At 40.3% G+C, this 20,051-nt stretch overlaps 2 protein-coding genes across 2 annotated transcripts in view; one reads left to right on the forward strand and one right to left on the reverse strand.

Annotated features, from left to right (window-relative positions):
- Positions 1-529: 529 nt before the first annotated feature.
- PSMD12 (proteasome 26S subunit, non-ATPase 12) lies at positions 530-9,890 on the reverse strand. The gene is made up of 11 exons (XM_086762360.1): positions 9,734-9,890; positions 7,926-7,985; positions 7,568-7,696; positions 6,073-6,180; positions 5,013-5,117; positions 4,426-4,575; positions 4,141-4,275; positions 3,464-3,576; positions 2,909-3,083; positions 2,321-2,398; positions 530-972 (listed from the first exon to the last, which is right to left on the reverse strand). The coding sequence occupies exons 1-11, from the start codon at positions 9,839-9,841 to the stop codon at positions 763-765; spliced, it is 1,371 nt and encodes a 456-aa protein (XP_086618486.1). The 5' UTR covers positions 9,842-9,890; the 3' UTR covers positions 530-762.
- Positions 9,891-13,759: 3,869 nt separating this feature from the next.
- Positions 13,760-20,051, forward strand: part of PITPNC1 (phosphatidylinositol transfer protein cytoplasmic 1) — an 84,100-nt gene continuing 77,808 nt past the window's right edge. The window contains 1 exon segment of the mRNA XM_086762474.1: positions 13,760-14,357. Within this exon segment, the coding sequence (XP_086618600.1) occupies positions 14,310-14,357 (48 nt within the window). The 5' untranslated portion in view covers positions 13,760-14,309.

A 20,051-nucleotide genomic window follows, 5' to 3' on the forward strand; every position in this document is an offset into this window, starting at 1 on the left:
TTATTTTCTTAAAAAGCTAGAATAGTGACATGGGGACAGCTTCCCTCCATTACAAGGAGGTTAAAGCAAAAAACAGAACGTTATCTTATCTGAATATAACACATTCAATTATGAGAAGCAGCAGCTTTGAAGTAATGTCTTAGTTAATTCCATAATTGCTACTGTAGCCATTATAAACTGTAACGACAAAACAGTGAAACTTACTGACTTGCACCAAGCAGACAAGATTCAGGTATATTTCTCAGTCAGTTCAGAATTAATTAATAAAGTCTATCTGTAGTCCCAAATTACAAGAAATAGCATTATTCTTTAAGCATGAACCTCCAAAATTTTGTTCTAACAGTATCTTGACATAACAATATTACCATTTTAAGTTACCTCAATGCATGGTACTGTAAAACCCTAGGATTTTATTATTTACAGTATATCCTCTCAATCACAGCCTCAAAAATAGTCCTGTAACAAAATAACTGCAGAATTATGTGTTAGAGAGATAAAGGTATATATGGAAAAGAAGAAATCACAAGAGTACTATTATACAGGCAATACAGTTTTATTATGTTCTTTCACCAATTGTAGCAAAAACATTTAACAACTGAATGAATAATCAAGGGAACTTAACAGGAATTTCAGAATTATGTTCTAAATTTTAGACCAGGAAGGCTTGACAGGGAGAAAACAAACCATATACACACTGTAATAATAGTCTCTATTATGAAGATTTAATGCCTTCTTTAAAAGCACTGATATTACTGAGGCACCTTACTGCAGGTTATGTATCATCTCCTCTTTGGCAATGAGATGCGTGGTTTTGTTAACTAGGGCCATTAGTGAGTTGAGCTTGTGAGACCAGTCATTGAGTATATTGTTTGGGTCCTTAGGCCTCTGAAAATTGATAATTCCTGCCAGCCTGTCTACTTTAGCAAAGATGGTCTTATTAACTACCAGGTTAGACAGGAACTCCTCCGATTCCTGCAAAGACAAACAGCACTAAGTCAAGAAAACAGCATTTTTAGCTACAAAGCATCTGTATTCCTCACAAACAGCATTAAAGCACAGGGAACAAGGTTTTCTTCATACTTCGCAGAAATACAGCTGTAGTAATACTGTACTTAAAAAACCACACAATTCTTTAATACTACACATGTTGGCACTACAAGCTACCAGCACCATCTATTCAAAAACTTATTTTTTCATTTGACCTGTATCTGATTATCTTTCATGAAATTAAGAGTTTAATATATTACAGCAGACTTTTACACATTGGAGTACTTGGCCACAGAGATACCAGAACAAGCCTGCTGACAAGAAAGGCGTAAGAAAATCCATGTAACTTACTGACCACTGTCAAAGGAGGTTTATTCCAAGTTTGTGGAAAAGAGCAGATTTAATTAAAAGACAGTAGGGTAAAGCTTTTCATTTGTACTTGAAATACCAATGTGCCACGATGTATGAATCTCTTTGGAAAGCTTTTGAAAACACAGAGGGGAATGACAGGAAGACTACTCCACCCCATGTTCCCAAAGTGCAACCATCTATAAACAGGGATATTTAAAGGTGAGAAACCCTGTATCTTCAGTCAGTTTTAATCATCCATTGACAAGAGCTTTTTAAGACTGAAACACAACACAAGAAGCTCCAGCATTTAAATGAGATCTTGAATATAAATTAATTTTTAAAAGCAGCTTTTGCCTTGTGGACATATGCGTCACGACATTGAGTTCTGCTTGGATTAAAAAATAGTTTGCTAACTCCCATAAAGGCATGAAAATACACTCAAGTCTCTGTATTGATTAATAAAGTGACAAATATTTGGATTAATACTATTACTCCCAACAGACTTTTAGACTACTTCTCACAAAAAGAACCCAATGAACTGAAGTTCACTTAATCCTCTCTGCTTATCTCTACAGCACACTTTGTTCTTCCTGGCAAGAGCTGAAAAGCCCTAGGAACACAAACAGGGGAATTATACCAAGGATGAAGCTAGGAGAGATGCAAGGATAATACAAAGACAGATATATCAAGATACAATGACAGATCCTATATCCATGAACATTTATAAACACATAAGTGTAAACCCTGAGAACTGTGTTCCCAGTGGTGTATTTCTACAATGCCACATCTTTCTGTATTGTCTGTAGAACAATACAATTATGATCTATGGCATCAGCTACAAAGCTTTTTAAGCTAGAAAGAGAACTTGTTCAAATTAAAAGAGTACGTTAGTCTGCTAAATACTTACATTTCTGCCACAAACACATGCACGCATACACTTCCACGCCCTTTATCAAAGAAGGACAAGCAAAGAAACACTTACATCAACGGACAGATCCAGGAGCTGTGCCATTCTCTTCATTGTAATTCTGGTATAATATTTAGCCATTATTCTAATATTCTGGAATAGAAGTGTTCAGAGTAGAGGGTTATGTGCAAAAAATAATGGAAAGCAGGCTGCAAAAATATAACGGTCAAGGTTAAAAACAGATGAGGAGGTGCAGTGCTCTAACGGCAGTCCGGGATAAGGTACGTGAGGGAGCTCTGAACAAACTGTTCTTTTGCTTTTAAAGGGTATAAAAGTCTCCTCATGACAAATTATTAAGTAATGAAATCAACTGACTAGGAATTTAATAGAAAGCAAGACTTTCAAGTTTCTGCTCTATTGAAATGTGAATGCTAAATCTCACAATTTGAGAGCTTTCCGGCAACTGTGCCGGATACCCATCTAGAATAAAGATACATGAGCAAATAAAATGTTGAAAATATGACACAATGGAAAAGGCAACTTATCTGCTGTTTTACTAGATAGTTTTTTTGTTTCTCTTTGTAACTAAAATACGGCAAGCAAAAAGCATATTTAGTTGAGTCACTGAATACATAGCTAATGCTTAAAGACAGCCATACTTACATGTTCCACAACTCTATTCTTTAAATCTTTCCATCTCTTTTCACCTTCCTCTGTGCAGCCAAAAACATCAGTTGCAGGACTGTCAAGGGATCCTTCTCTCAGTTCTTTCCCGTATTCTTCAACTAGGGCAGTCCATCGCATCAGTTCCATGGTGGTAAATAGTTTTAGGAGGTCTCTAAATGGTTTAGTAAAGTTGATTTACAATCCTGTATTAATAAGGCTCATTTCATACTTAAATAGATCAAATAAATAATTTTGAATGTTTTAATTTTATTACCGTTAATATTCATTGATCTTCATGAATATACCCTAATACTTCATGCTATCAGAAGGCAGCTCAAGTCAGACTGTGTTTCTAATGAAGATCTTTCTCTTATAAAGATACATTTATTTTAATGTAGAACTTGCACAATCATGAAAATTTTGCAGTAGTTTTCATACGGCATTACATTTTGAGATGCTTACAGCAGACTCAATGTAAATAATTTCACTTGCACAACTAGTTGGAGACACTTTGTTTTTAACTAGGAGTGGTTTATTAGAAAGAATACTTACTTATACTTCGGGATTTCTTCTAGCTTTTTGTCACTACTAATTCTGTGCACCAAATCCGACTGTTCATTATCGTAAGGTGAAAGAATAACATAAAGAACAACGCTCTTCAGTGCCTGTTAAAGAGGAAAGAGTGTGGTTTTTTCCCATAACCAAACAGAGGAATTAAAAACACTCCTCGCAGAGCTTAGAGTTTAACATGTTAAAGGCTCAAGTCCAGCATATTAAGAAGTTAAGGTGAAATTGATGTCATCTTGCAGAAATGAATCCTCATTCACAGTGGTACATTTAAATTGATTCAGGTTAACTAAAATTCTAGTATTTAAAATAAATACATGAAAAAAGTATTTTCAAATATGTAAAGTCTGTTCTGCATACACAACTGTATCATTTAGACCACACTTGCACAGCTGTTTGTAATTTCTGCACTTATATAAAGCACACAAGACATTCCAAGCACTTCAAAGACAATATAATGAAGATGTCAGTTAAAAATATTCATTTGAAATCAGCTTTATTGTACCTGTTTTCAACTAATCAATTTGTTGATATAGCTATTAAAAAAAAAAAAAGAACAAAAGAATGATGAGCTATTTAATCTGCTGTAAATTGATCTGGTAATTAAATAGGTATTTGCCACAGGAAGATACAGACATTTTGTAAGCAATGTTTTTTTTTACCTGCTGCCACTTTTCACTTTCAGCCTGGATACATGGAGTGTCATAAATGGCTCTGTAGTGCTTACAGATGGAGAGGTAGGAGCCTTCATGTTGGTCCAGCTGGATCATTAAGTTGTAGTATTTCAACTTTAGTTTCTGAAACAGTATCAAACAGTAAAATTAATACAGCTCCGTGAATGAAATCCAAATGGATCCCAGAAAACAGAGGGATTCAAATACACTTGGACCTGAAGAGAAGTATGTCAGATTAAAATAGGGAGGGGGAGAAATCCTCCAATGACTTACTTCTGTGTTTTCTTCTTGAAAAAATTTTGTATTTATTTTTTTGCTGATAATTTGAGTCCGAATATAGTCTTTTACAGCTAGACAGAGTCTCATCTGCTCCAAGATAAATTCTACACGTTCTTTCTTTTCCATTGAACCATAGGTTTCCACCTAAAATAAAAATGTAACTATTTAACACTGTTATAGTCAAATCAAGTGAAGTCTTAACTGTGCAAGAAGAGTGGGAGGTTGTCGGAGGGAAAAACAAAACAACACAACAGAAAAAACAGCTATTCCAGAGCAAGTGAAAATGGATAAAAGGTTATTCAATTTGAAATTACAGCCCTCACTTACACTGGAGGAATCCGCTAAACTCAGTGCACTACCTAGAGAACTGAACTCTGTTTTCCAAATGGGAAATATTCTATGTTACCTTACCATGAGACTAACAAAAGCAGTTAAAACTGAATTGCACTTTCACTAATAACAGTTAATCTCATTCCAGGCATTTCTGCAGATGTACCCGATGAAGTTTCTGGACAATAATCTAAGAGCAGTCAGAATTAATTTTTATTGCTGACACAATTTTGAGTTACAAGGCATATTACCTGCAATTCTTGCAGAATAGAGGCAGCCTCTTTCACTTCACCATTCTGTTCTTTTATTGTTGCAAGTGTCTTTGTCAGGCGAGCACGTTCAATTTCCACATATATCTGGAATCAGAAGCAGTAGTTTAAACATCAGAATTTTTTAAAGAACAGTGCAAACTCTAAAACCACAACCCTACTAAGACATGTATTTGATGTTTTCATACGATCAGTTAATTCCTTGGGTATCCATACACTATACCGATACTATCCACAACATACACAAATAAAATATGTTGGACAGTTGACAGACCAGAAGTATTTGGACCAAATTAATCTAAAAAATTATGTCTAAATTCATCTACCATTCTTTAAGCACATAGAAGGATGTGCACTGTGAATGAAGTACTAAATACTTTGCTAAAATATATTGAAACAGATATGAAGACTTCAACGGTTAATGTATACTAAGTACTACTATTTGCATTATTTCACTTACTCCTAACCGGCCAGAAATCGTCAATACTTGATTACTAACAATTTACACTACACTTTGAACAGACAAAAGCCATAAAAAAGTAATACAAATTTGCCTTAATTCAGAATTATTTATTTTCTTCAAGCAAAAGGAATATTATGGAAATAATTAACTTGGTATAATTCTTTAATATCACCTTCTGGTTAATGCAACAGTATGTAACACCTTCCTAAGCACAGGAGAAATTAAACTAAACCTGCCCATTTCTCTAACAAATTCAAATACATAACATTTTAACAAGTGAAAAATAAATGACATTTTAGTACTCTGAAATGTATTATTAATTATATTAATAATACAACCAAATATCTACGTCATGGAAATATGACCAGTGTTTCAGCAACTTACTTAAATATGAAATCTGGAAAACATTTGCAGTCTTTTGAAAAGAAATACACTACTTGACTTCTCAGGTTAATTTAAAAATACACTTTTGCTCTTATTTGAACAGGATTAAAAATAACGTTAAGAAGCTATGCTTTTAAAGAAGGTGAACATTTTTATTCTACCTTTTAGATATTCAGTCTTAAAACAAAATCTTACTTTTCCTTCTGTCACCATACGCAACGTGTCAATTAAGCGCAGTTTGACTGGTAAGTCTGTGATGTCTTCAACGTAAGTGCAGCACTGCTGGACCATTTTAGCAACTGCCTAGTACAATAACAGAAAAGAAACAGACACTGTGTTTTTAGATTTCTCAAAAGCATTCAAACTGTAACACTCAGAGATGAGTACTAAATAGTTCAATATCAAACTAAAGAGACCCATTGCAACAAAAAGTGTGCAAGATACATCTAACCACTCTGATTCATTAAAATGTGTAAAATGACGCTAGCGACTGATGCTAGAAGTCAAATGCGATGCTGTTCTATCATTTTCTTCAACTCAGTTTTTCCAATTATATTCCAAATAATTCATCCCATGTGGTTCTCTGTTGAAAACTAGTAGTCCTCTTCTGCCAAATCCACACGACTCTCACGTGGACTGACAAAACTTATTTGTTTGCGCTAAGACCTGCGTGGCCAAAGGGAAGGTACATCTTCTCTTAAGTGCGTGCACTAGCCCTTCTCTTTAGGGCACCTGTAGATTTTTGAGGAAGGGGAGGAAGACGTGTAATTAGTCCTGACTGATGCTTCTCCACCTTTGCATGTTCCCAAAAAGGCACTAATAAGCCAGCATTCTTCAGTGGCAAGCACAGGTATTGGAATATGTTCTTCTGGTAACAACATTGACAAAGCTGTTATTATTAAAATATCTAATTCTAAAAAAAAAAATAAAATAAAATAATAAAAAACACAGAGTGAAACTTCTAGAAACTTCTTAATCAAGAAGAAAATTCAGCTGAAATGATCCAAATCTTCATTCACAGTTTGTGCAAGTTAGAGAACTAAACTGTACTCTACTTGTAGACAAACTTCTAATGTTTCTGCACATTGTAACCTTTTCTTCCTAAAGCAATGATGCCATTAAAATTACCTGTTGCTGACTTCTAATTAAGTCAAACTAAACACAGAGTGCAATAAACTTTGTATCTTCTTAAATGCAAGTGCTTTCAGCTATCCCGACAGCCGATTTCCCACACAAAACTGAATTCCAGAGTATGACAGTTTCAAAAGCAAGCACGTAAAGCATACACCTTATTTGATCGCAATAAATTGCAATAACTGTGTTTAATGTACACCTCACGTGAACACAAAAAATTAAGAATATGTCTACAATACAGACTGTAGAAGAGTGTAAAGATGAACTACCATCCAAAAGCACTGGTACGCACTGAAAGCAGAAAAGTCACAGCTGTGTTGCCAAGAATGGCAAGCTGGACCACATGTTGCTCAGGCACAAGGTGAAGACAGAGTTATTCCAGACATCAGTTTCATTATTGGCCTTCATACGTCTACCAAAAAATGTCAGGAGAAGCTAATAATATGTTCAGGCAGGTGCGACAAAGACAGGAAAGTCCCTACACACAAGAGGGAATCAGATACATAATACAGCTCCAAATATAATTGTATTTTTTGCTTCAAAGGATTAAAGTTACCTGTTTTAACTGACTTCTTCTCTTTGATAGAAGAATAATATTTTCATTAAGAGCATCCCAGTCTTTAGCTTCGTAACACATTTTCACTATAGCTACTAAGATACGGGATGTGGAGACCATGTCAGATGCCTGTAACAAACGAAACAACATATTAATGATGGGAGAAACAACCTGCAGACCTCTATCACTTGCACTTCTGTTATGCAAAGGGAAAAAATTCTAGCATCATTGATTCTCTTTTTAAAGCAAAGAACAACAAAAGACCGATACTCCAATTCCCTTCACGGCTTTAATGCACTGGAACAAGGGGGTGTGTAGGAAAACCCAGCATTAATGTTGCGCCCCATACACTACTTACCGTTCGTGTTTGCTTTTCCAAGGAGAGAAGGTTTTCAATGACCTCTTGCAATCTTCCCTCCTAATGTGACAGGGAAAGAATTATCACCATGAGTGAAGAATACAACTCAGTTTAAATTAAGAGTAGCTCTAATTCTCACCTAAGTAAAAAACAGATTAGCCTCTACACTCATTTTAACTATTTTATTTCTTTAAAAAAGAAACATATATAGCACTAACTTTAAATGCATGGTTCTACACACAGATGAAACTGGAAAGGTACCAGTTCCATTTTTGCCCAATCAGTGCTATAAATTGTCTGTCTTGAGCAAGAAACCTAGCAAATTTCAGACAGGTTTGGTTAGCTCACCTTCACCAAGCTCGACAGAGGACTGATTTCTTTCCTAGCCAAAACAAAGCTGTAAGTGAAAAAGATACATGCTTGGCCAAAAAATTGTTTTGCTGTTATTTTCATTCACATTCATCATAACTTAATTACAGCACATTACAGAAAGCATAAACTACATGCTTTACAATCTAAGCATGGAATTATAATAGTCCTGATTTGGGGGTTTTGAGAACTCTATTTGCCTTTGTTTGGAGGAGTTAAAGATACCGCAATGTACTTTTAGTCCTAGGTCACAATTACTAGCAAATACCTTGTAAAATAAATATTTAAATAGGAGAATTTCTAACAGCCTGTGGCAAATATGGGGCTACAAAAAAAGGTCAGAAACTAGAAAATTAATAGCAAAAAAAAAAAAAAAAAAAGAAAATTGAATCTCTTTCTAAAACATACCTACCCTACTGAAATCTTTTAAACCATATGCAACGGTTTGTTAAGGATGTGCTTTTATTGCTGCAAAATTTACATGCTATGCAGCAATGAGACATGGTCATGGTGTCCATACCTACGCAGAGCTGCGTCCGTGGGACAGAACACCTGTGCCTACTCCCATACAATACAGTGTTCAGCTAGTGTAAGATGCTGTTTACTTATTTTAAGGCTACTGCCTTCAGAATCCGACAACGTGTCTATCACAACAAGACACATGGGTCAAGCAAAGCATTTGCAGCATGTGAAGAATCAGGTGTCATCCTACTGGGAAAGAACAGAACAGCAGATCCAATCTGTCTGTTCTGAGGCGCGTAAGAATCTCTACACTATGGAACAAGCCCATAAAAGAAACCTTAAGATACACCATACACATATTACCTCTGCGATCCCTTCAAGACATTCTGTGGTAGTCTAGGGCTGAGTGCAAGCACAGCTTTGCTCAGCAGATGCCAGGCAGCCTACCAGCCTGCCGTGGCTCCGGCTCTCCAGTCCCCTCTGTTGGGGCCCGGGCATAACTGAGTCAGGAGGATGCAAAGCGCTGCCTGTCTGACCCGACACGGCATCAATTACACCAAGGCAGCTTCGGCGCAAGGAGGAACAAGCGCCTAGGTGTCTGCCCAGCCGCCCTGCCCGCGGAGAGTGGCAGCAAGGAAAAGCCACGTCCCTTCTGGTTGGACTCGGGCCCTCCTGTCCCCTTATCCTCGAGGCTGCACCCTGACATCCCCTCTCGTCCCCCTCGCTCCCCGCCCGCCCCCGCTTCCATACGCCGCCAATGAAATGGCAGAGCAGCCCCTGCTTCTCCCCTTCCCCAACACGACACGGGAGGGCCCGAGCCCCGGACCCCTCAGCACCGGATCGGGTGACAAGAGGTGGCTGCACGTCGCGCCCCACGCCTCCCCGCCACCGGGCCGCCTCCCCGAGCGCGGCCTAGCGCGCCCCACGCCATGACTCAGCCCATCCGCACCGCCGGGCTTTCCCCCCCTCCGCCTCACCTGCGCCAGCCGCTCGCACTCGGGCAGCCGCTGGTCCACCGTCGCGCTGTAATCCACCTCCATTTTCACGATCCGGCCATCGGCCCGCTCCGCGCCGCCCTCCGCCATCTCTCCGGCTCCGCTCCGCGTCCCCCCCCCCCCGGCGAACACACACCGGAAGCAGCCGGGCTCCGAGCGCAGGCACGGCCGGGGCAGCCCCGCGCAAGGCCCCCGCGCTGCGCCAAACAGGCGCTGCTGGAGGCACCTCCGGCCGCTTCAGGACCCAGGGCGGGCCCGGTTCCGCGGGAAGGTGTGGCCGCCTCTCAGGGAAGCGGGCCGGGCCGTGACGCTCGGCGCAACGCCCTGGCCTGGCTTGCTCGGAGCCGTGTCCCGGGCTGAGGGGACCCCCCCACCCCGGCACCCAGGAAGGTGGCAGATGGTGGGGCGGTGACTTCTCATGGAGCCCCGTGACAGCCCTCAGGGTGGCCTCTGGCTTCCCGCCTCCGCGGGAGGCACGGGTTTTCGGCACAGTTGCCATAGCCACGGTGTTACCCGTAGCTTGTGTGTCAAGAGCTTGAGACCTTGGTATGACCATAGGGCGGAGGGGATCAGTAGGATCGTGGTTTTATGCTATTTCCCCACGTTTTGAGAGGCCCACGCCATGTTGACGTGGCAGGCTGTGCCACGGTATGGCCTCAGTGGAGGACGTGCGTGTAGTAGCTGGTGATTTCACCGTGGTGATTTCAATGTATATCAAGTTCCAGCCTTGAGCTGCTTAATCCTGCATTGCTGGAGAGGTGGGAAAAAGGTAGGAGACGTAATGATTTTCAAGAGCACAAGAATCCTGATTTTAGACAGTTGCACCATCCAGATGTTTGATACGTTGTCATGAGATGTTGGTATGACGCTTGTGGTTTGCCATCTTCTCCTGTTCCACTGCAGAATTCCATACACTACAAAAGTTTCATTCACTGGAGAAATTGAGAGAAACTCACACATGCTTGCGAGTAAACAACCCAGAAGGAAATAATGCTCAGTGAATGCCCTATCTTTGGATGGCATTTAGGACTCCCAGAAAAAAAATAAGTTACCATGAAATTACATTTTGTGTTACATTTTGTGACTATACTGCATACGTAACAATGCTTTAATGTGGCAAAGGAGTATTTAGGATAACTGTTTTAAGTCTTTTGTTTACAGAATTAAGGCTGAGTTACTACATCTGCTACGCTGATGTAAATCCAGGGTAATTCAGTTAAGTGAACTCAGAGCTATAATACTGTATTTTGCAATTGCATCCGATACATGCTTTCCAATTAGCACAGCACAAACCATGGACTCTGAGTCACTCTCTGTTTGAACTCAAACTTGATTTTAAAAGTCCAGTAACATAATTTATTCATTACCTTTAATCATTTTTAGCTATTAATTGGCCTAAGTACTGAAAATGCATGCATGTATCATGTGAGAGTTGTTCTTTCCTAACTCTGGCCATCTACAAATTTTTACAGAGCTTTAGCTATTTGTTTTGAATTGTAAAATCTCATTCTTTTAGCTCATTGTAATATTGGTATGATTTTACAGTGGATGGATAGGGAGTGATGACTTTCAGGAAAGTTAAAAGTCGGATACTAATCTAATTGAATGTATTCCCATCCACAGTAATTTTGGTTCAGACAGTGAATGAAAGGAGAAGACAATTAACACATATTGCAACTGGCGTCTTCCTTTACCTACATGGGTATGCGGGGAGATGAGGAGGCAGCTTTTGCCTCCAATGTAGACTTCCAAAATGGCTCAAAAGAAAACCCCTGAATTCTTATTCAAAGTCCTTAGTAAAATAACTGAAGAAATAGCTTGACTCTTACTGTCTCTTATTATAAAGCGCTATTTTGCTGACACAAATCTATCTGGAGTTAATGTTCAGCATGATTTAACATGGGTTTTTTTTTTTCCCCAGATAAAAAATGAAAGACGAGTGGAAAATGTCTTATTTTTACACCTGATCATAGAGAGTGTGTTGCAGGCGTAAGAGTAAGTTTCTGAGAATTCACAGAAAACAAAGAACCAAAATTGAGGAGAGCATGCTTGGCAGAAACTTCCTGCCTAGCTGGAGCTGGAAGTTTTCTCTCTCAGCACGTCCCCTAGAAAGCATTTGATGAGCGTGCTTTGTAGAGAGTCCCGGCACCACAGCCATAGTAGGGACTTGTAAAGAATATTGTTAGGGTCACTTTTTTTTCCTCGTGTATGCAAACAGCAAAAGACCGAGCTATGCCTCTGGCAATGAGTGTGTGGTCACTGAAGAATATTTTGCTGTAGGTATAGGGATTAATTTTGGTTTCCATTTTAAGTAGCTTCTGGATTTGACATGCTGCATAGATCTGCATACTTTGTTATTTTAAACAGAGCTATAAAGTTTGGTTTATGTTGAAAGATAAACTTGTTTAGGTCTTTCTCCTGTTTTTATGGAAATCAATGTCTTTGCCTGTAATTGAGTAGTATCCTATGCAAAGAACTTTTTTTTTTTTTACACTGCTTTTCAGCAGAACTCCTGAGATGTTGTTCCCAATTAATGAAACCACTAGCAAATAACTTAAAATTGAAGTAGATGGTTTAGATCTGAATTTGAATTATCTGTCATCTATAGGTAATATGACAGATATTGCCTTGTCTTGGCTATTTGCGTAGATGCTTCAGGAATATATACTACCAACATTATGAATTATAGCTACAGTTTGGATATTTATAAAAAGCTGTTGTCAGATTTGAGATAGAAGTCTCATTAACCACATTGTTCATACCTCAGCTGAAAACCCAGACTATTAACAGAGCTCCCACATTTTCTGTTTCTTTGTGTAGGTGTCTGCACTTCACTGGAAAGGCAGGGTGTGTGAAATATTGTGCCATTATTGCAATGGAATGGAAAAGTTACGTTGTTAGCTCCAGGAGATGGCACTGTGTCCTCTCTGGGCTAAAAATGATATACATCGCTTTGAAATGTACATTCAGAACCATGAAATTGTGAGGGGTTTTTTTGCTCTTTCTTGTTATGAAACAGACATTTTCATTGTAGACTTGAATTTATCTTTAATTGTCCCAAATATGGTATTTAATCACTTTTATTTTTGCAAATGCGGATGTATGCTTTACCATTAGCTGTACAGTGCCTTGTATTTTCATATGACTGTCACAGTGCTTCTCTGTGCTACATGCTTTAAGCCGTTTGGAAGGCAGGGGAAACAGCACGGGGAACGTTTTGTTTTACCTGAGGTTCTGTAACCGTTTCCCAGCCAGTTTCAGAATTGGGCTCCTGCGCATAGCAAGTTGCAGTTACTAATGTGTCAATTTCTGTGGCAAACGCAAAACCCAAGCATATTAAAAAACGATTTAACTAACAAATGGCCTAGTAAGTAGCAATAATAATAATAATTTTTAAAAGGGCATCCTAAACCGGTTCTGGCTTTATTGTTCCAGTAGGAAGGAGGCACTTTTTCACCGAACTTTCTGTGTGGCATTTGAAAGTGAATAGCCGATACGCAAAAAAAAAAACCCCACAGACTTTTTTATTTGTGTTGCAAAATCTGCTGGCTGATAACGAAGGGCTGACCAGAAGGGAAATGGGCGAGGCCTTCACATCCTGTGTTCTCTCCCGTGCTCGCCGCCCGCTGTCCGGGCTGCTGCCGGGAGCCCCGGGGCCGGCCGGCCTCTCCTTACCCCGGCTTGTAAACGTTTGGCAAGGTGCGTTGTCACACACAGGGCAATAAACTTCCCCCAAATCGAGAAGTCTTCGCGGTACAATTAACTGGAATCGCGGTTTCTCCCGCCTGAGTCCTACCGGTGTCCCCTTCCCGGGTAGCGAAACCCGAGCTCCCCGCACCGGCCACCTCGCTCTGTTTAAAGAGGGCGGCTGTCGCCCCCCCTCCCCTTCCCCTTCCCGCCTCCTCCCCCCTTCCCGCCGCCCCTCTGATGTCAGCCGGGGCCGCCGCTCCGCGCCCGCGGCTGCTCCATCGCGCCCGCGGCTGCGCCGGGGAACCCGCGGCCACCGGATCCCCCCGCCCCCCGAGCGCCAGCGGGAGCCGCGGCGGCCGCAGCCGCGTTGCGGTGGGGAGCTGGGAGCCGCGTCTGGGGAAAAGAAACGTTATTAAAAGGCTTTGTCTTGGAAAGCGGCATCTCGGCTGCCCTGCCGTGCTGCCGGCGGTGGCGAAAGGCACATTTCGGGTTCGTTTGTTCTTTCCGCCGCCCCAGGCATGTCTTGACACAGCGGCGAGAGGCTGCCGGGTTCGTACACTTCCGACGGATGTCTTCGGCTGTGGCGATAGCGTTGGAGGCTCAGTAGCGTTTATCGGTGCGAGCCGGTGTGAAATTCCCGGGATCGCAGGCTGGAGGAGGAAGAACTGGAAGAAAGGAGCAGTTGTGTTGGTTTTTCTTCTTGCTGGCTCAGCCTTCCTGGATGGTTGCGTTACTCTTGTGGAGACATTGTCAAGAGGCTTGATTTTTTTTTTTTTTTTTTCTCCCGTGATTGGTTTTCGTCGTGATCATCGTGCAGAAATAACCACTTTTCTCCCAGTTTGCTGGTCCGCACCGAGGCAGCAGGAATATGCTCATGAAGGAGTACCGGATCTGTATGCCGCTGACAGTTGAAGAGGTAAGCTCCGCCGCTGCTCACGGTGAGGCTCTTACTTACCAAGGGTTTTCTCTTGCAGGGCGAGCTGAGCCTGTGTTTGTTTTACTGAATATTTTTTCTTCGGGTAATGAACTTAGTCGGAGATGATTGGTTAGGGAGGAATGTTTTTATTGGAAAATAAGGGAATCCTGCGGGAAAGAAGGTAACTTAAGTGTATCAAAACCATTGTGTCGTCAAAGTATGGGCTATAAAGATTTTCCAACCAGACTTTTAAGAAGACTCGTAAGCATATTTGCAAGGGAATGCTTTGTGCTGAAATCCTCTGATAAAGCGTTTGTCCAAAACCCAGATTCCAAATATATCTTCACCTTTGCTTAAAATACCCTTGCAGATGACAGTGGCCTGGAACTCTAGCACAGGTAGGGTAGATTGGTGATAATTTATCAGTAAAACTTTTTTTTTTGTCATTTAAATAAGTGATTGAAAGTCAAACTGCTCTTGGTAGGTGTTCTGGACTCTGTGTTAGGAACATTATGTTTTTGTTTATCTTCTTATGTTTTTATCTTACCTGCTCATTGTTGTAAGTAAGAGAGTGATACCTACATGCAATACACGTGCTGTGTAGCTACTTGTGCGTATGGGCAGAGCTGGTTTGTAGGTGCGGGAGGCGCCTGAAGACCCGACGGCGCAGGTAAATGAGATGGGCCTTTCTGGTTAGTAGTGTCTCGCACGTATAAAACAAGGTAGCTGTTGTTTCATTTAGCCCTTTGCGCTATAGAAGAGGACATTGCGGGGGCCGGGGAACAAGCCCTCTCTCGGACGCGCGCCCTACGCGGGGCGGCTGCACTCGCAGCGCGCATCCTGCGCCCAGCCGCCCTCAAAGTTTCCCGTTTCCTGCGGGCGACGCCGCCAGGGGGCGCCCTCCCTCCCCGCGGCCGCTAGGGGGGCGCTCTGCCCGCGGGCGGGGGCTCCGGTCCCGGGGCCGCTCCGGTGCCGGGGGCTGCAGCGCACGCTGCGGGCGGTGGGCGGGAGGGCGTCGTGCTCCCAGGCGGGATGTGCCCCTTCTCCACCCCTCTCCCGCAGGGTTCTAACCAAATACATTTACTTCGCAAACTAATTTACGCAGTTTTTGCTTAAATACAACCAGGTGAGTGTTTTGCTGCACAATTCTGTCGTTTTGGTTTTTTTTTTTTGCAATATGTGTAGTGGAGTCCTCACGAGTTTGGTAGAGTAGTCATTTCAATGGTCTTTTTGTCTGTCTCTTCAGATTTGGCAAATTAACAGTGTTTTAAAACTGAGAATTTAAACTGCCAAATATTTACTCAGGCTGCTCGGGAAATTCCTTCTTCTGGAAGCAGGACCTAAAACCACCACATATGTGTAGGTAAACAGGCACAGGTTTAATTCTGCTCTGTTTCCAACCGAGTTATGTAGTATGCTGTGATACTGGATGGCATTATTATTTTAATACGTAATTTTATTTGTTTATTGTATTATCCTAACATAGGCAACATTTTATCCAAGCCAGTTCCTGATGTCCTCGGACTGCCACACTTAGTTAATAACAGTTCATTATGTCATCAGAAGGGAGCAGATCTAATTTATTTTGAAAAATTATTGTTAAACAAGATTTCCAGGTAGCGAAGAGTTCAAAAATCTCCCAAAACAGAAACGGCTGATGCATGGTGAGGCAGAAGGCAGCGTTGGAAGTATTTTATTCTCTAGAATGTTAAGAGTTAGTCAAGATACTAATGCATTTTATAGTTTCTCTTACGTTGAATCATCCATTATTTAATCCAAGAACTGCATCTGAGATGCCTTAATGAGGGACCTAGAACATGTCTGCTATTTAGCATTAATTTCATTATTCATTATAAAATGAACTAGGATAAAATTATGAAATTAGCAGATATCTTATTTTTGTTATACTGTTTACGTACTGAAAATGTCCTGTACTGTATTTCTCATCGTGGTTCATCTTTGTGACGTTTCCTACTGTGTATGAAGGTGTTGTTACCTTATTTTACATTTAGTTGCACGTTAACTACTGAGAATGCATGATATTTTTGGCATCTATGTAGAATAAGAAGATGATGTGTTACACAGTCATTAGGAGAACATCATCAGGCAATGCTCACCCTTCAAAAACCAAGAGCATTTTGGCTCTAAGAGGCCCAGACTGCCTTCTGCAAGGTGCTAAGTCACTCTGAACTTCGGTGGGCTTTGATGGAAATGACTTTCCAAAGGAGATCCAGTTTCTCACAGGATTGGGATGCTGGGCCCTGATCTACAATGGCACTTGCGTTCAGTTAGGTACCTGACTTGCATTGACATTCCTGGGAGTTAAGCACCTAAGTATTTTTGAGGCTGTAGGATTCAACAGGTATGTGAAAAATGCAGTTGTTCTTACACAGCTGCCTGGCTTCCCTTTTTGTGCTATTTTCCTTACTCAGACTTTACAATTCTGTTTTTTCCACTTTTTGAAACTTCTGGCTTTTGGCCTGTGCACTTTATACATACATTCAAAAGCATGTCCTTGAGCAGTTTTCTTTTTTAGCACTGACTTACAGTTATCCATGCATAGAAATCTCACAACATGAATGAGAAAGAATTCCATCTTCATTTAGTCTGTGGTGGTATGTTGTCTCTAAAACCGGAGGGGCTTCCCATGTTATTCCTGTGAAAATAATCAGGCACAGGAGGCAAAATGAAGTGTTAACTATGTCAGCCAAGCACCTGTACCCAGTCTTCTGTGATCAGATTTTGTGTGTAATGTGAAAAAAATGTGCATTAAAGTGTTGTGTAATGTCCAGTAGTAACTAGAAGTCATTACTTCTGCTGTTAGATAAATATGCACAGCAGTATAGCAATTAGTACCACACTGGCTGACACTGGGACCTAAATTTATCTCTAGAGAAGTGTTAAATTAAAACAGGTAGATGTCCCTGTATAACAGCAATGCTATCTCCAGATTTGAAGAGTTTCTGGCATTGCTGTGGATAGGAGATTCTGCATAGCTGGTCTTCATTAGCTACTGCAGATCGTGTTCTTGAGGCATTCTTTCATTGATTCCCTTATTAGAGAAAATACAAACAAAACTCTCGTAAATATTTGGGTATGCCTATCAGCTTGGAGGCTAAATGCTTTCTTGCAAATAAAACATTTCCTAAGAAATATCGATTGCTGCAGACTTAACTGTTCTTGTGTATTTTGAGCTAGGATGCAGGAGTCAGAGGTGTGCCTTTATTCCTTGTCCATAAGCACCAGGAGAGACAGGTTGTTCCAAGAGTGCTTGCTGAGATGCTGTGGCACCACGCTACAGTTCTTATTCAAGGCTGAGGCTAACTCATTGAACTGAATTTTTATTGGCAGTTATTTAGGACTGTTACATATATGTTGTTGAAAGCTGCCTGATCAGCTGTAAAATAATTTGAGAAAGGGAATATCATGTTAACTTCTAAGCAGAATAATAACAATTGCTGTAAGAACTTTGCAAATTAGATCAGAATATAGCATTGGTTGACGAAGCCAATACGGTTGCCAATTAGAAGTCATTCTTTACCTCATTTGTGGTAATTTTGGGAGGCATGCACGCAAATTCAGTCCTTTTGTTGACACTGAGACCTTATAAATTAGAAAAAGCCATTTATTTTCATTAATACATAAAGCAAGTAAAATCTGTTGCGGTAATTGCTTAGGATATGTTACCGATCTTGATCTCAGCAGCAATTAATGAGTGAGCCTGCCTCTTGGTTATTTTTCCCCTTGCGTTTTCATGCATTAGTTCATCCTTGCAAATAGTTTGTTACATCATATGAGGGAATCTCATAATAGGCTTCATTGTGGCTTTTAAAATATCATCAGTTAAAAAACACATTCCTAAGCAAGTGAAAAGAACACCAAGCAATTGAAAAGAGCGGAGATGCTAAAAAATTCTCAGACTTGGTTCTCATTGCAAATCATAATTGCACCACCCTTCACAGGAAGGATTACATGGTTTTGTGCTTTTGAGATGCCATTATCTGAAAATGTAAAACAAGTCTGATCGGTTAGCGTGTTACTGAACTTTTATCTTGGAAGAGGCGAAGTACAGTGAAGTTTACGATTTGTGTGGAACGTGATTATTCTTTAGGGGAATATGTGGAAAGACATTTTTGCTGGATCCTGTTGAAAATGGGAGTTGTTATAGCTGTAGAATGCTAATAAAGATGTGACGCTAGGTTGTATGTATTTAAAAGCTGAACATCAAATAAAGTACAGTAGTCATAGGGTTTTTTCCCATGGAAACAGGGATGGCCATTAACATTTCTGTTAGTTCTGACCTATACGTGTATGGCCAGTACCTAAAGTCCTACCTAATTTTCTTAATAAAGGAAAGAAAGGTTTTTCTTTCCTTTGTTCTTTATTTTAAGCTCTGCTTAAACATCTCTGCTGATGTTGGTGGAACCGGTCCTATTCTACGCTTTAAATAAAAGCTAAGCTTGATCTGTGGGGAGCGCTGCCTGCATGAGGTGTGTAGGAACAGCTGTATTGTCATGAATACAAACAAGCAGAGACCTGCAAAATGTCCGGAAATGTAGATCCTGATTTTTCAACAACAAAAAAATCCTTTCAACATTAACAAATTTTAGAAGTGTTGTGCTTGTTTCTTTGGAAAAATGTCCAGTGTTCAGCTCTTGTTTCAAACATTATGAATTCTCCCAGGGTGGATTATTTACATAAAATTATTTCAACAACGTGTGTAAACAGTATTTGTATTCTCTGAATCTTGTGTACCTTTCTTCTTTAAAAGATTTCATAGTCTACTATTTTGTGTACAAAGGGTACTTGTTATAACTTGTTTTATTCAGATAGATTTAAAGCTCAATGAAGGCATTTGAGAAAGTGTTTTTGTGCCCTGAGAGTTAGCAGGTGTTATGATATTTAGACATAACTATATGCATGTAGAACAGAAAAGCCTTTAGTAGGGTATAAAGTGTAAAGTACATTTTATTTATTTATTAATTTTTTTAACTACAGTTAATCTACTGCGGGACAAACTACATATACTCATCCTGCAGTTAGTTCAGATAGGTTAAGTAATGATTGATTCTGTATGCTGTTTTCATTTCCCAGCTATAACCACAGAATGTGTTTTCAGGAATCTGTAAATGCATGGAACATTTGAAAAAGCAGTGTGTTGGTTGTAAGGAAGAGGACCATAAGCAAACATAAGGTGGAACAGTCAGCTTTTCAAATTTAATTAAATTTAATTACTTGGAAATAAAATAATAGTTGGACCATGTTATAGCCATGACCTCTGCTGAAAGAGTTTATCTGACAGTTTTGAGCTGAAGTTGTCCGGCAAAAATGGAGGCTTATTGTGCAACTTTGATTTAAACTGTCAACAGCTGTAATGCATCTATGGTCTTACACAGATTCCTTTGCAAGATACTAAAGTGCTATGAGAAGTAAAGGACTTTTTACTCTAGTTAATCATTCCTTCTGGATATGCTTTACGAGAACATCACCAGCCTTACCTGCTTTTTGCAATTAGTACTGCGGAGGCACTGATAGGTTTGTCTGAGGAGTATCCAGAGTTAATTATTGATCTAGAAAAGCTCCTTACACTATAATGAACATCTTTTTACCCTTCAAAAGAGATTATTTTGTAAGACTGTTGTTAGCAAGCAGATCGGATCTGGTCTTTTGTGGGCGGTCATGTCTACTCACATC

The sequence above is a fragment of the Chlamydotis macqueenii genome, chromosome 18 (assembly GCF_036417535.1).
Source record: "Chlamydotis macqueenii isolate bChlMac1 chromosome 18, bChlMac1.mat, whole genome shotgun sequence".
In the NCBI taxonomy this organism is placed as follows: Eukaryota; Metazoa; Chordata; class Aves; order Otidiformes; family Otididae; genus Chlamydotis; species Chlamydotis macqueenii.

Bases quoted from the DNA above. Each gene is read 5' to 3' on its own strand.
- PSMD12 (XM_086762360.1), bottom strand. From the start codon at position 9,841: ATGGCGGAGGGCGGCGCGGAGCGGGCCGATGGCCGGATCGTGAAAATG. The intron at 7,697-7,925 runs GTAAGTAGTGTA...CGTTTGTTACAG, and splicing joins TGGAAAAGCAAACACGAACG to GCATCTGACATGGTCTCCAC. The intron at 4,276-4,425 runs GTAAGTCATTGG...ATACTGTTTCAG, and splicing joins TTCAAGAAGAAAACACAGAA to AAACTAAAGTTGAAATACTA.